Genomic DNA, 12923 nt, shown 5'->3' with positions numbered 1-12923 from the left:
TGGGCAAAAATGTCTCCCTAGGAATTTCTCACTGTTCTTCTGAGGTGGAACAGGCGAGCAGATCAGACTGTGGAAAAGAAGGGAGGAGGAAATGACTGGAAAGAACACTCTAGTTAGAAGTTAAACTGAAAGGAAATTCATGAAATTCTTGATAAAGAGCACCACGACTGTAACAGGATTAACAAATCAGACCCCCGCCCCGCAGGACTATCGCCCTGGGAAAGAATCCTTTAAACTAAGATACCAAGCACTTAAAAACAAAACCTAACAAAAACAAAGTGACTTTTTTTGGGGGGGGGGGGGGGATGGTGAATGAAGAATAATTAAGAGCTAAATCTAAAAGAAACGTTGGTAAGTTCCATTTTCAAAGCTCTTTTGATTTCCAAAAAATGAAACAAAAGGGGGATTTGAAAACAGATTACTGGTCTTTTGAAAGTAGGCTTCTTTTTTTGCTTCAAATTTGCTCAAGTCACCTATTTGTTTTGGTAGCTATTTTATAGATAAGAGTAACTCATGCACTCATTCGGGAAAGATCATCGCGAACCGGATACTGAACTAGGTGGAAGGACTACGTGTAAAAAGGCAGTCTCTTCTCTCAAGAGCTGCAGCAAGGAAATGGACAGTAAGAGGCAAATACTGAAGAAGGTGCTAGCAGCTACAAAGGATGTATGCAAATGAAGCACCAAAGCCAGCTGGAGGAGTCAAGAGGGAGGGAGGAGGTATACCGGTGATCCTTGCAATCTGTGATTCCAACCTCAAATTAACACCCTTTTTTAAAAAAAAAAAGAGTTTCATGATGATTCCTGAAATCATAATTTTAAGTTAGTTCCACGCTTTCTATTTGGACTTTGACTAAAGCTCTGACAGAAACATGAATTAATAATGGCTACTACTGTAATAAATGACTTTCAAGAATTTTGCTTAGATTTTTGTTTGGGGGTAATTAATTTTTTAATAGCTCCATAAGCCATGACTTATAAATCATTGACTATTGCTGTATAACTATCACAAACCAAACATGTAACATTTGCTTTTCACTAATCAATGTGTTGTAGAAATTAGGTTAATTTTTTTTTTTCTTTTCTTACTGATCTTTAGTTACAGGAAGACAGACACAGAAATAGGTCAGCTGCTCTAGAGACCCTGCAGTGAGGTCTTAAATCAGAGGTGGTTACTAACGATTGGGATGTTGTTTTGATTAGTGGTAGGAAGTACTTGTAACTAGTTTAAAAGTTTCTTGCATAAGACTAACCATCTTAATGCAACATTATCCCGGGAATATAAATAGTTCATTTCCTTCTAACTGCATTTTGGTAATCAAATTAATGTTTTGAACTTTCCAAGATCCCCTTACACTTAATGGACTAGATATTTGTACCATCTTGTACAAATACAATTATTTTTCAGGAATTCACCTCAAGGTCTTGGCATTTAATTAGTTTTCTAAGTGGGCTTTAAACTTGTCAAAAATTAAACTGCAGGCCATATAATAAGGTTTTCAAAGAAGAAAAACAATTCAAACTTCTCTTTGGGAAAGCTTAACGAATGGCCTGAGATTTGCTGGTTCTCAAGACATTCATCTTTTGCTCTGGGCCAAATCAGTTAACACACTCTTCTGTATAACACAAAGAAGGGGGATATAATGCAGGCCTACTATTTTAAAAAGTGGTTTTAGGAGTAAATTTTAAAAAACACATAAAAGTACTGTGAGATGCTATGGTACATAATGCAAATTATTTGCAACTATCAGCCAGGAGAAAGTCTGAGTCTAATCCCCCCCACTCCAAATAACCTCACCTCTAAAAGAGGCCTCAACTCTGCAGCCCATTAATTAATTGAGCAAAAATTTAGAGAACACCTGTGTCTACCTGGGGCTCTGACAGTTGTCATTCTGCAAATTTGACTCACACACCCACCAACTACGTCAGGGTTCCTCTACTCCACCCCTGTATCACCTAACCCTACCATATGGCCCATATTTCTAACTTGGCTATTCAGTGAGTCCTCACCACATCTAACATCTCAAACACACGTGATGTAAATGGAAAACTGAAACTAGTGGGTTTCAAAGTGGGTTCCATTTTAACCACAAGTTTTCCTCGTGGAGGCAGGAATCCCTGCAGAACTAATCAACTTGTATCATCACCATCCCTACAGGGCCACCATCTTAAATCTGTGATTCTTTCGCAATAAAATATCCACGGAGGGATTTCACACACTTGAAGAGTGAAAATTATCAAGTTTAAAAAAGTATTTTTCCCATAATAATAGGCTAATAGGAAATGTTCCTATGGACTTTAGAAAGAAACGCAGGTGACATCCTTTACGAATGAAGTGGGGGTTCATAATACCTGATAGCAGGTAACTTCTCTAAAAACGAAAGATAAACCATGGAACCTTTATTCAAATAGCCCCATTTAAAAAAAAATAACAACTCTTGTTTTACAAAAGGATCTCCTAAAAGTAAAAAAAAAAAAAAAAAAAAAAATCAAAGCAAGTCATATAAACAAAAATAGGATTTCAATCATGTACAGTCTTTGACGAACTTCCACATTCTGATCTCAAACCATTATTTAAACTACATCCGCTAACTCCCTATTACTCCCCGAAGACTCTGCCAGATAACAGAAAGGCAGTGAGCTGGCTTTCCTTTCCAGGAGCCAATGAACTCAGACGTGGACTCTGGCCCCAAACAGCTGTGCGCTCTTGGGCTGACTGCCCACTGTGCTGAGCCGCCGTTTCCCTCTGGTGCCAAACGGGCTAAGATCACCTACCTCGCTGAACAGCAGTGAAGATGAGAGATCACGGCAATGTCTTTCAAGGGCCTAGTACGGAGCGGGCCGTGCTTTAGGCACCTTTAAACCTCGGGCAGGACCACCCCTCCCCGCTGGGACTTCAGAGAAAAACCGAGCCTGCAGACGTCACCTCGCTCCCGTTCCCTCCATGGAACCTTCTAGTCCACAGTCCCCTTCTCCTCCCTCCGGCAGGGGCAGAGCCATACCTCCTCGCCTGTAAAGGTAACTCCTCAGCTCAGGTGGCTCGCCCTTCCACCTCCTCAGGAACTTTGCTCCAGAATGTCCCCTGGAGAGGGGATAATTATGCATTCTACTTTTTCTTCACTCTCCTTTGGCTGGTTCCTTCCTTTAAGCACTAAACACATTCTAGTTTCTTGCTTTAAAAAAGAAAGGAAACTTCTTTGACTCCACCTCCAGGACAGTCCTATCTTTGGCTTCCCCTTCAAGGCCACTTTCAACAAGAGCTGTTTGCGCTGCCCTGTGGCTGAGTCCTCACCTCCCACTCACGACTTTTACTTTAATGCGGCTTCCAACTCCACCAAACGGGAGAAATATTGGTCAGGAAATCACCAGTGATTTCCCGGCCGCCCCTGTCAATGGCCACCTCGTGGGCCTTATCACCCCAGCCGCATTCCCAGCTCTTCGGGGCCGGGGCGCCCCGGGTAACTCCCTTCGGAAAACTGCCCGAGCCTGACACCCTTGTCTCCCGGCTCACCTCCCCCACGATCCTGTGTGAGTTACTCTTTCTCGGGCAATTCCCCAACTGTTGGTCTCTCTCAGGACCCACTAACCGGCTCCTTCTTTTCTTCAACCTTCTTTGCCGGGGTAAATCCATCCACGCTCACGGCATCAGTCAATACGCTGATCATACTTCTCAGTTTGCCCCACACGGTTCTGGCTTACCCCCGTTTTCCCAGCGCAACTATTAAGGGCAACCTCCCCACGACACACACACCAAAAAAAGTCCCACTTTGGATGGAAACAAATTATTCGGGTCTTCTTATCAATCACCATTTGTATGCAGATGACTCCTGTATTGTGGCGAAGCCCAGTGGCTCAGAGGGGGGCCTGGAGTCAGCCCCCTGGGTTTATATCCGGTTCCGCCGCTGACTCGCCTCTGCGACCCCGGGCAGCTTAAGTAAATTTTTTTTTGCACTTCAGAACACTCATCAACAAAACTAGAATAATACTATGAATTTTTTAAGAAGTGAGGGTTACGTGAACAAAGTCATTGGCGTGAGGTCTGCCACATTTTTAAGTGCTCAATAAATTTAGTCAGCCCAAACTTGTCTCCTGAGCTTCAGGGTATTCAGGTGAGTAGAGTAAAGTTCCCAGGGGATGGGAAGGGGGAGGGGGCAAGGAGTAAACCGTCTGTGTGGGCCTCTTATCACTTTCAAATTCTCTAGACGCCCATTTATCCTACTATCAAACTGTGGCTGAATTCCTAAGATAATTCTCTTGTGACCTTTGGACAATCTTCCTAAAGGTAAAAATCGATCATCTGTGGGGACGGCAGCATATTCTTGCTGTGCGTTTTCTGAGAGCTGCTATATAATTTATGCGTGCCACATTGGTTGGGGATAACCAGGTGGAAATAACCTCTGCTTCTGAAATGCTTGGATCAAGGCATTTTTTTATGGTTCGTGACCCTGGCTGCTTCCATTATTCCTAAAAACCTCCCTCAAAATCCTTGAATGATGGCCTGGATGGAGAACAGTTCAACTATTTCTTGGCATTAAAAAATAAGATGTAATCCTTGAGGCTATGCTTTAGGGAGGAGGATGTTGCAATGTATTTTGGGAAGCTGAGCACAGTGACCAATTTTACCTCTGTTTTAATAGATTTTATGATGAACTTTTTTACTTTCCATAAATTACTCTTAAATCTTAAGGAAGTGTGTCTTCACTTTGAAAGACTTCTAAAAGGGTCTGGTTGTTATTTTGTGTTTTCTCACCTACTACGTGATCATCTAGGGTTTTGATTTTCGTGTCTTTATTTTCGTTTAGTATGCTAGCATAACTCCCAACATTTTGTATTTAGAAACTCTGTTTTTTAACCTAGGAGGTGACCCTTCCTCCTGTGCAGCTCCCGAACGCCTGTGGATGAATTTTGGAGCCCATGTGTCCCAAGGGAGTTTTTTCTCACCTCTTTATGTTTGCTCTGTGGTTCAGGATCAATGTTCCCTAACCCACTGAAATTCTGTTTCTGCCTTAAGATCCAGTTTCAAACGCAGGTCTGTCTAAAGGTCTCCCTTTTTTCCCCCAGACAGAAAAACCTGCTTCTTCTGATGGCTGCCCTGAGTGAGCACTTGGTTCTATTTTGTACGATGATTAACTGCCCATGTGCCGTTCCACCCCAGTTTATCCTAGTCCTGGATATAGTTATGCCTGGATGGCAGAAGTGGGTCTCACCCATCCTTCTACCCCTTGCAGCTAGTGTCTTCTGCATAATGGTTAGCATTCACCGAGCAGTTACTATGTGCCAGGCCTTCTCTCTGCGCATAGCCTGGTGAGGTAGAAACTCTCATATTCGCCACTGTATGGATAAGGACACTGAGGCTTGGAGAGGTTATGTCCATCACCCAAGGCTGTCCAGCTAGCAAATGGCAGAACTGGTCTGTCATTGCCAATGAATCTTCTGATGGACGAGATCAGCTTAAGATATTGTTTTGTTTCTTTAGGAGGAAATATGGCTCCAGAGCCTGAGCTTTTAACCCCAGCTATAAATACTAGTTGAGATGGAGAGGAAAAAATAGCCTTATCTAGAAAAAAAAAAAATATTTGCATATCGTTTTCCTTTTCATTCTCTGTTGAAAAACAAAACAAAGCCATGTTTTGTACACAGCTGTAAGTTTTTCCCCTGAGGAAACGGAGTGGGTTTGAAGTTCACTTAGTTGGGCTTGCGTCACTGGTAGTTAACTATTCCTCCTAGTGGGTCAGTGGAAAGGTCAGGTCTGTGCCAAAGCTCTCCTTGTGCCTCAATGTTTTTTGGACTTCTGCTGACTACTCCAGATTCTAAGTGGTGGTTGAATAAAAAGTTCCCACGGTTGAAAAGGAAGGGTGAGGGGGAGCCCATAATGACTAAGTGGTTTTCAACTGATGGACAGGTTGGATTCTGAAAATTCTGTCTCCAGGAATGGTCACAAAAGCCAATTGAACGGGTGATGTGAACATGAGGCTAGGTCGGCTGGCTGGGGTTTCGCCACCTCCAGAGCTCACTTCATCTCTGTGCGAGATGCTTACCTCAGCATTTAAATGGGAGAAATGGCTTCCGATGCTCCTCCAAGGAGATTACACGAAAGAGCTCTTAAAATGGATATTCTTTTATCATTGCTGTTATTCTTATTAACAGTGTAGTATCTGAATGCTAAGTGCAATAGTGTTTCTCTGGGGAAAAATAGGTTTTGAATGTAAAAATGGGATTCTAAGAGTCAGTCTCTGTCTGCCCTCTCCCTGCCTGCACTATGTTGTAGAAGGATCTGGAAGACCTGCGTTCCCACTGCTCTGTGCGTTGGCAGCAGGACTGAGGATTTCGCCAGTCCCAAACCCTATGGCTTGGAACCAGAAGGGGGGCAAGGTCTGAGAGGTGAGGAGCTCAGCTGGAGAAAGGAATGTCTGAACTCACCTCAGCATGTTTGAGGGATGGGTTTTACCAGTTAAGAGAGCTTTCCAGTTGACTGAAGGCCTTACATTTATTATTTAGAAATGCTAAGTTCCCTTGTTATTCAGTAATGTTTAGTATCCACGTCACCAGTGTGTTACGTGTTTCAGCTATCTGTTCGTTCCTCTTAAGAACCCTATGACATCGGTATTTTCTTTTTCTCCATTTTATACATTCGAAAAATTAAGTTTGGAAGATTGAGTCATCCGCCCAAGGTCATCTATTTTATAAAAAGCAGAGCTGGGAGTCAGAGCTGATGCCAAGCCTTTGTGGTCAACCACAACATACAAGATTGCACAGACAACAGATGCTTCACATCCTTTCCCCTGTTCACAACTGTCTGTCTCTCTTTACTGTAGGTTTTTAGAGATAGAGTAGTTTACCAATCACAAATCCTTCTCATTACAAAATAACTGTTGTCTCGTTGGGGCTGTGCAGTTAAGTGGGGGTAGGGTGAAGGCGTCAGCAAGGTGATTCCACTCTATAGTAAGTGCCCAAGAAAAGAGGATCCTAAGAAAGGCTGCTCAGAAATGTGAAGTTAATGCTTAAAATAAAATGGGAAAACTGGAAAGTACTTACTCATCAAAGTAACTGGTGATTAAAAAGTGTACCTCTCCGTTGACTCTAGATCTCTTCCCTCGACAGATTCCTTTGTCGGCTGTCGATCAGAGGGCCAGGTTGGAGAGCCCAGAGCCCCGGCTGCTAGGCAGATAAGTTCACGTCTGGGTGCTGCTGGGTTCGTGAGCCAGCGGCTGGGGAGAAGATGCCATTTCCGGTGGTATCTGAGGCAAATGACACGAGTCAGCATTTACTTCTTTGCATTAGGAAGCGGAAGACTAATGACCAAAGCTTGAAGACTCCGGCCCATGTGAAAACACAAAGTGGCAAGTAAATCCAAAAATGTAGCTTTTTCCTGGAATCTGGGGCTGAGCTCGTTTTCATTTCACATTTCTCAGTAATTTGGGTGTAGCTTATATTGACTCTTAAACTTTGTTCTGTTTTAACAATTCAGACCCTCAGCTCTTACTACCTTGTGTGTGTTCCCCGCTGAGAAAGCAGAGTGGGGGAGAGAAAGATTGGCGGGGAGGGCAGAGAAAGGGGAAGTGAGAAAAAAGAAATAAGAAAATGAGAAGATTGCTCCCTTTTCTAATTAATTTTTCATAGTAGTAATCCTGTGCTGCTTTAGTTTACATTAGGCTTTCAGATCCTTTCCCTTGACCTTCCCATGGCCCTGTGGGTAGAGGAGCAGCCCAGTCCATGGCCACAGAGGACTACAGGCCCCAGTAAGCTCAGAAAGTGGCACACCCACGAGACCTGCTGATCCTCCTCTGCTGTTCCACGGGAAACCTGGGAACCCCGCAGGGAACTGGAGGGTATGGGGGCGGGGTCTTCCGGTGGGTTAGATAAGCGCCCTGCTTTGTTTTCCTGGGTTTGGAAGGACATGATTTGGAGGCCGAGGAATACCCTCTTCCCTACAAATACCAAGATGAAAGAGAAGGAGGAAAAGAATCAGAAAAAAGGAAAAATGAGGAAATGAAGCTCTAAAAATGTTCTTCCCCAAACTGTGGACCTTCTATGGTGTTTTAAATACTTTAGGACCGAGTATTTCCCCATCCCATTTAATGGTCTAAATTAACTCTAAAATGGGTTCCTCATCCCACTTAATGGTCTAAAATAACAAGAGTAATAGGCTCCAAAACAGTCCAGAAATACACTCCCTCTGCACTTAGTTTTTGTTTGTTTTTTTAATACTGTGCTGTTTAGGTAAATTGGCCTATAAAGCAACCCAGCTGCCTTTTCTTGAGAAATGTCATTTCACGGTACTTCATTGAATACTCAGTGTGTGGCTCATGAATTCCACCCATTACACATTGTTTTTATTTCCTTATCTCTTATCTCTATTTATAAATAAGTTATTGTGCATTTTTTTCCATGATTTTTCATATACTTGTTGCGTGTCTCAAGGCAAGGCTGCATCTAGAACCCAATGGATAGTTTTGGCATTTTACAATTCAGAGTAGTGTATTACATAGCTGAAAATTGGCCATTATTTGATTCTAGAAATGAGTTTCAACTCTCTCCAGGTTCCAGCTCATCTGTGCATTGTGAGGGTGAAAGGCCTTGTGAGGTCTAGGGAAGCATGACCAGAACTGGCATAATTCTAAGACCAGAGAACAGAGGAGCAGGAATGATGCAGATGATAATCTTGCTTATCCTCTTTGAATTTAAAATAAAATTGTTTGAGACCAAACAGCAGATTTTTCTACTGATTTTCTACTTCTAAGAACTTATTACGCTATATGGAGACAGTATTGCTGTCTTTTGGCCCCATTTTGTATTCCATTGCTCAGTGAGCTGGCTTGCTTTCTTACCCACCAAACTTCCCCTAAATGATAATGAACACTGATGCGTGTAGAAGGTTTTACACTTAGAATCTTGCAACAGACCCCGCTTATAAAGTCAGGCAAGTTTTAATCATTGTCTTCCCATTGCAGATGGTGGAACTGAGGCCTGGAGCAAGCCTGAATGACTGTCACCGTGACGGAGTGCTCAGGGCACTTAGGACTGCGGTGTGTCCCCTTGCCCTCTCAGTGGGAGGCCAGACAGGGTGCACCGCTATTGTTATCTTGCTTAGTTTCGGAAGGTACTTAATCCATATGGCAGGGAACTTCCAAAGGTACAGGTGGTATGAGTGAGAAGTCCCTCTCCCTTTCTTGTTTCCTAATCCTTCATTTGTCCTGCCAGAAGTGATGCGGTCATGGGCTTCTTGTCTATTCTATCAGAAATATTCTATACAGATAACCTATAGCTCTCTGAAATATTTTGTTCTCTCTTCCTTTCTTCTTGAAGAGTCCACTTTCCTTTTTATTTAAGGCAGATGTGTGGAAAGAAGAATACGAACACCACTTAGAACAGATGTTAACCTGCAGAAAGTCTTTGGTAAACGGATCATCCAGATTGTTCCGAATGTTCAGATGTTTGAAATGGTACAGAAAACTCATGGCTTGTGACAGCCTGTAAAAGGAGTTAGGTGAAGCTCATCCCTATGGTGTGGCATTTAGAACTGACCCGGGCCCTCGTACCCTGTCTGGGGACCACTTAAACCTTGATGTGGATTTGAGATATGGTGACTGCATGTCTACTGATGGTGTGAATTGAAGCCAGAGCTATGATGCTGTGAATAAAGTAGCTTTGGGGCCACACAGACTTGGGTTTGATAATGAACTTTGTCATTTATGGCTGCATGATGTTGGTAGTCACTGAACTCCTTGTGGCTTGATTTTCTCATCTGCAAAATAATGACAATAACAGTCGCTACATAGATGCAAGGGTTAAATGAGAACATCGACCCAGAGCACCAGGTATGTAGTAGTGTATAATAAAATACGTCAACATCATTAACCGTGGCCCATCCACTAGCTCTTTCATTCATTCAATAAATAATTGTGGCATTAAAAAAAAAAAAAAACCTTGCCCCTATGGAGTTGACATTTGGTTGGGGGAATCAGACAACTAAAATAAATAAATAAATAAATAAGTAAAATAATATGTTAGGTAGAAGAGGAACATGATTGTTGGATGAGGAGGATGCAGGGGCTGTGGGTTGGAATTTTAAATGGGGTAGTGACAGGGTTTGAGACCCACTACCCCAGAATATGGCACCTCAGCATGCTGAATATTTTAAGACAAGGGGACTCGAGAAACGGCTCGTGCTGGAATGACTCTGGGGCCTCCCGTGAAGCAGGTCACAAGGCCCTCTTGAGAGAGGTGCTCTCCCCTTACCAGGAAGAAAGTAGCATCCTTATCTCCAAAGACACCAGGACTCAGAGAGGAATCTAAACAAACAGGTTTTGGTAAGTTCCCCCAGTTTATCACCCTTAGCTGGTATCCTCTGTCCTACCAGTCTTCATCAAACCCAGAGTGAAAAACACTCAGGCTTAACCCTGCTTTGTGTCTTCATTGAACATTTTTTTTTTTTTAAGATTTATTTATTTATTTGAGAGAGAAAGAGAGCAAGCAAGCAAGGGGTGGGGGACAGGGAGAGGGAGAGAGAATCTCAAGCAACTCCCTGCTGAGTGTGGAGCCCTATGTGGGCCTTGATTTCACAACCCTGAGATCATGACCTGAGCTGAAATCAAGAATCGGATGCTTAACTGACTGAACCACCCAAGTGCCCCTCTTCTTGAAGGCTAATTTGTATGCTTTTCTCTTGTCAATCTGTCTTTTGTTACAGAGACCTGGCTGAGAACCTAGAAGGGACCAACAGTGGTCTGGAGAAGGTCTCCCAGAGAAGATGACATTTGAGCAAAGTCCAGAGGGAGGTGATGGAAACACCATATAGAAATCTGGGGGAAGGAAGGTCCAAGCAGAGAGAACAATAAAGAGGTGAGTGTGACTAGCTTGGAGTGAACAAGAGAGGCAGACACAGGAGATGGAGTCAGAGAAGAAAGAGAAGTAGGTCGTGGACCATTGAAAGGACTTGGGCTTTTACTCTAGGAGCCATTGTGAGGGGTTTGGGCAGAAAATTCCCACCATCTTACTAATAGACTCTGTGGAGCAGGAGAAGCAAGGAGACTACTTCAGAGGTTATTGAATAACACAAGGGTTGAGGCTTGAACCAGAGTGACATAGCTGAGGAATGAGAAGTGGTCAGCCTCCAGATCCATTTTGAAGGTAGAGGTGATAGAATTTGCCTGTGGAGAGAAGATAGGGTATGAGAAAAAGGAAGGAAGGCAAGCCTAGCTCTGTAGTTTGGGGCCCGAACAACAGGAAGGATGAAGTTGCCATTTACTCAGATGGAGAAAATTTAGCAGAAACAAGTTTAGGGGGTGGAAGACAAGAGTTTGATTTGGGGCTTGTTACATTTGAGATTCCTTATACACATCTAAATTGAGATGTTGAACGGGGATTTGGATATACGGGTCTGGAGTTAGGGGGAGAGGGGGAGAGGGCCAGGCCGGAGATATCAGTTTGGCTTGGATGCTGTCACCGGTGGAGAGGGTGAAGCTAGGGAGGAAAAGAGGTTTGAGAATTAAAACCTACGCTAGTGGAAGAACTCATAGGGGAGACTGAGGAGGAAGAGTCAATGAAGCAGGAAGAAAACAAGGAGAGTGGGAGATCCTGGAAGCCGAGGGGAAAGAGTGTTTCAAGGGAGGACTCAAAAGACATAGTCTGTGTCAGAGATAGTTGATAAGTCAAGTGGGATATTTGACCATTGGCTGAGCAGGACATTGATAACCTTGACTGAGTGGTAGGGACAAAGCCTGCTTAGAGTGGTTAAGAAAGACAAAGAGGAGAATCAGGGACAATACCATCCTGGAGGAGTTTTACTATAAACAAAGGGAAGTAGAGAATGAGAAGTCCGCTGGAAAGCGTGGGAGCCCAGGGCAGGATGCCCCAAAATATGTGGCAATGGCATAATGATTATTTTTAATTAACGTTATTTAAGAAACAGCCAGTATAACAAAAACAGTCTGACCATCCTAGGTCTCTAGAAAGCAGGTCATAAATCTCCCATGTGAAAGGTACCCTCCCGACACTGGGAGGAAGAGACACATCCTTATCATCAGAGACAGGGAATCAGGGCTGAAGAAGCTTACATAAGCAAACGTTGTTACTTTTGCTGATTTACCACCCCAGCCCAAATTCTCTTTATATTCCTTGCTAATTGACAGTCCCAAACATAAGTTTTCTTTGTCCTGTCAATTCCTCATAAACTTACATTCCTTTGTCTAGAAAGTATAAAAGCTGCCTGCCTTGGTCAGTTCTTAGGTCCCGTATCTATGAGACCTCTGTGCATATGAATTAATTTTTTTTTTTTTTGCCCTGTTAATTTGTTTCATGTTAATTTCTTACACCACCCAGAAGAATCTTGACGGGCAGAGGAAAATTTTTCTTCCTCCACAAGGGGGAAGGAAGGTTAAGAGAATTTTATTTTCTTTTAAGAGGGGAACAAAAATAGTATATTTGTATGCTCATAGGAGTAAGTCAGTAAATAGGGAAAACAGGTGATGCAGGAGCAATGCTGGTGATTGGTTGGGATCTAGTGCCCAAGTAGAGGGGTTGGCCTTGGCTAGGAGCATACATGGGAAAAGGCTGGGTACAGGGGCATGAGGCTGCTGTATGGGTAGGTGTGGAGGCACCAGCTTGCAGAGCTCTTCCCAACTGCTATGTTCTCAGAGAAATAGGCAGTGAAGTCAAGGTCACCCGCTGAGAGTGAACCTGAGGCAGGTGCTATTAGAGGTTTGAGGATCAAGGAGAAGGTATGAAATCATCATCTGGGAGATGAAGGGGGCTATAATTACTGAGCAGCATGGAGGCCCACTGCAGGCTGGGAGCCCCTGTTTGAATTGAGAGTGTTCACCACGGATTGGTTTTCTCTGGTCTGTTTTAACCCCATGGGATGCCGGTAGCAGAATCAGGACTCAGTCAGGACTGAGGTTTTGCCTTTCGGTGTCCATTAATGTA

General features: G+C 43.4%; 1 protein-coding gene and 1 long non-coding RNA gene across 12 annotated transcripts in view; one reads left to right on the top strand and one right to left on the bottom strand.

The window, feature by feature from the left end:
- The window catches only part of PCED1B (PC-esterase domain containing 1B), a 91193-nt gene extending 84021 nt beyond the window's left edge, over positions 1 to 7172 (bottom strand). The window contains exon 1 of one of the 4 annotated variants that reach the window (XR_014145680.1): positions 7035 to 7161. Coding sequence is in view for 1 of the 4 variants with exons in the window: in XM_031034369.2 (XP_030890229.1) it covers positions 3511 to 3630 (120 nt within the window). In the remaining 3 variants the exon portion in view is untranslated. Of the gene's footprint in view, positions 1 to 3001; positions 3150 to 3510; positions 3960 to 7034 lie in introns of those variants that run through there. The other 3 variants (XM_031034372.2, XM_031034369.2, XM_031034370.2) reach the window with 3 other exon arrangements.
- Positions 2584 to 12923, top strand: part of LOC102735790 (uncharacterized) — a 52644-nt gene continuing 42304 nt past the window's right edge. For 2 of the 8 annotated variants that reach the window (XR_014145681.1, XR_014145682.1), the window contains exons 1-3: positions 2584 to 3017; positions 6268 to 6380; positions 7101 to 10841. This is a non-coding gene — a long non-coding RNA (uncharacterized LOC102735790). Of the gene's footprint in view, positions 3018 to 3956; positions 4109 to 4201; positions 4282 to 6267; positions 6381 to 7100; positions 10842 to 12923 lie in introns of all 8 variants that reach the window. The other 6 variants (XR_014145684.1, XR_014145686.1, XR_014145688.1 and 3 more) reach the window with 6 other exon arrangements.

Source organism: Leptonychotes weddellii, chromosome 5 (assembly GCF_054177405.1).
Source record: "Leptonychotes weddellii isolate Sample4059 chromosome 5, ASM5417740v2, whole genome shotgun sequence".
Lineage (NCBI taxonomy): Eukaryota > Metazoa > Chordata > Mammalia > Carnivora > Phocidae > Leptonychotes > Leptonychotes weddellii.
The sequence above is the reverse complement of the archived record's forward strand: the minus strand, read 5'-3'. Positions and strand labels throughout refer to the sequence as shown.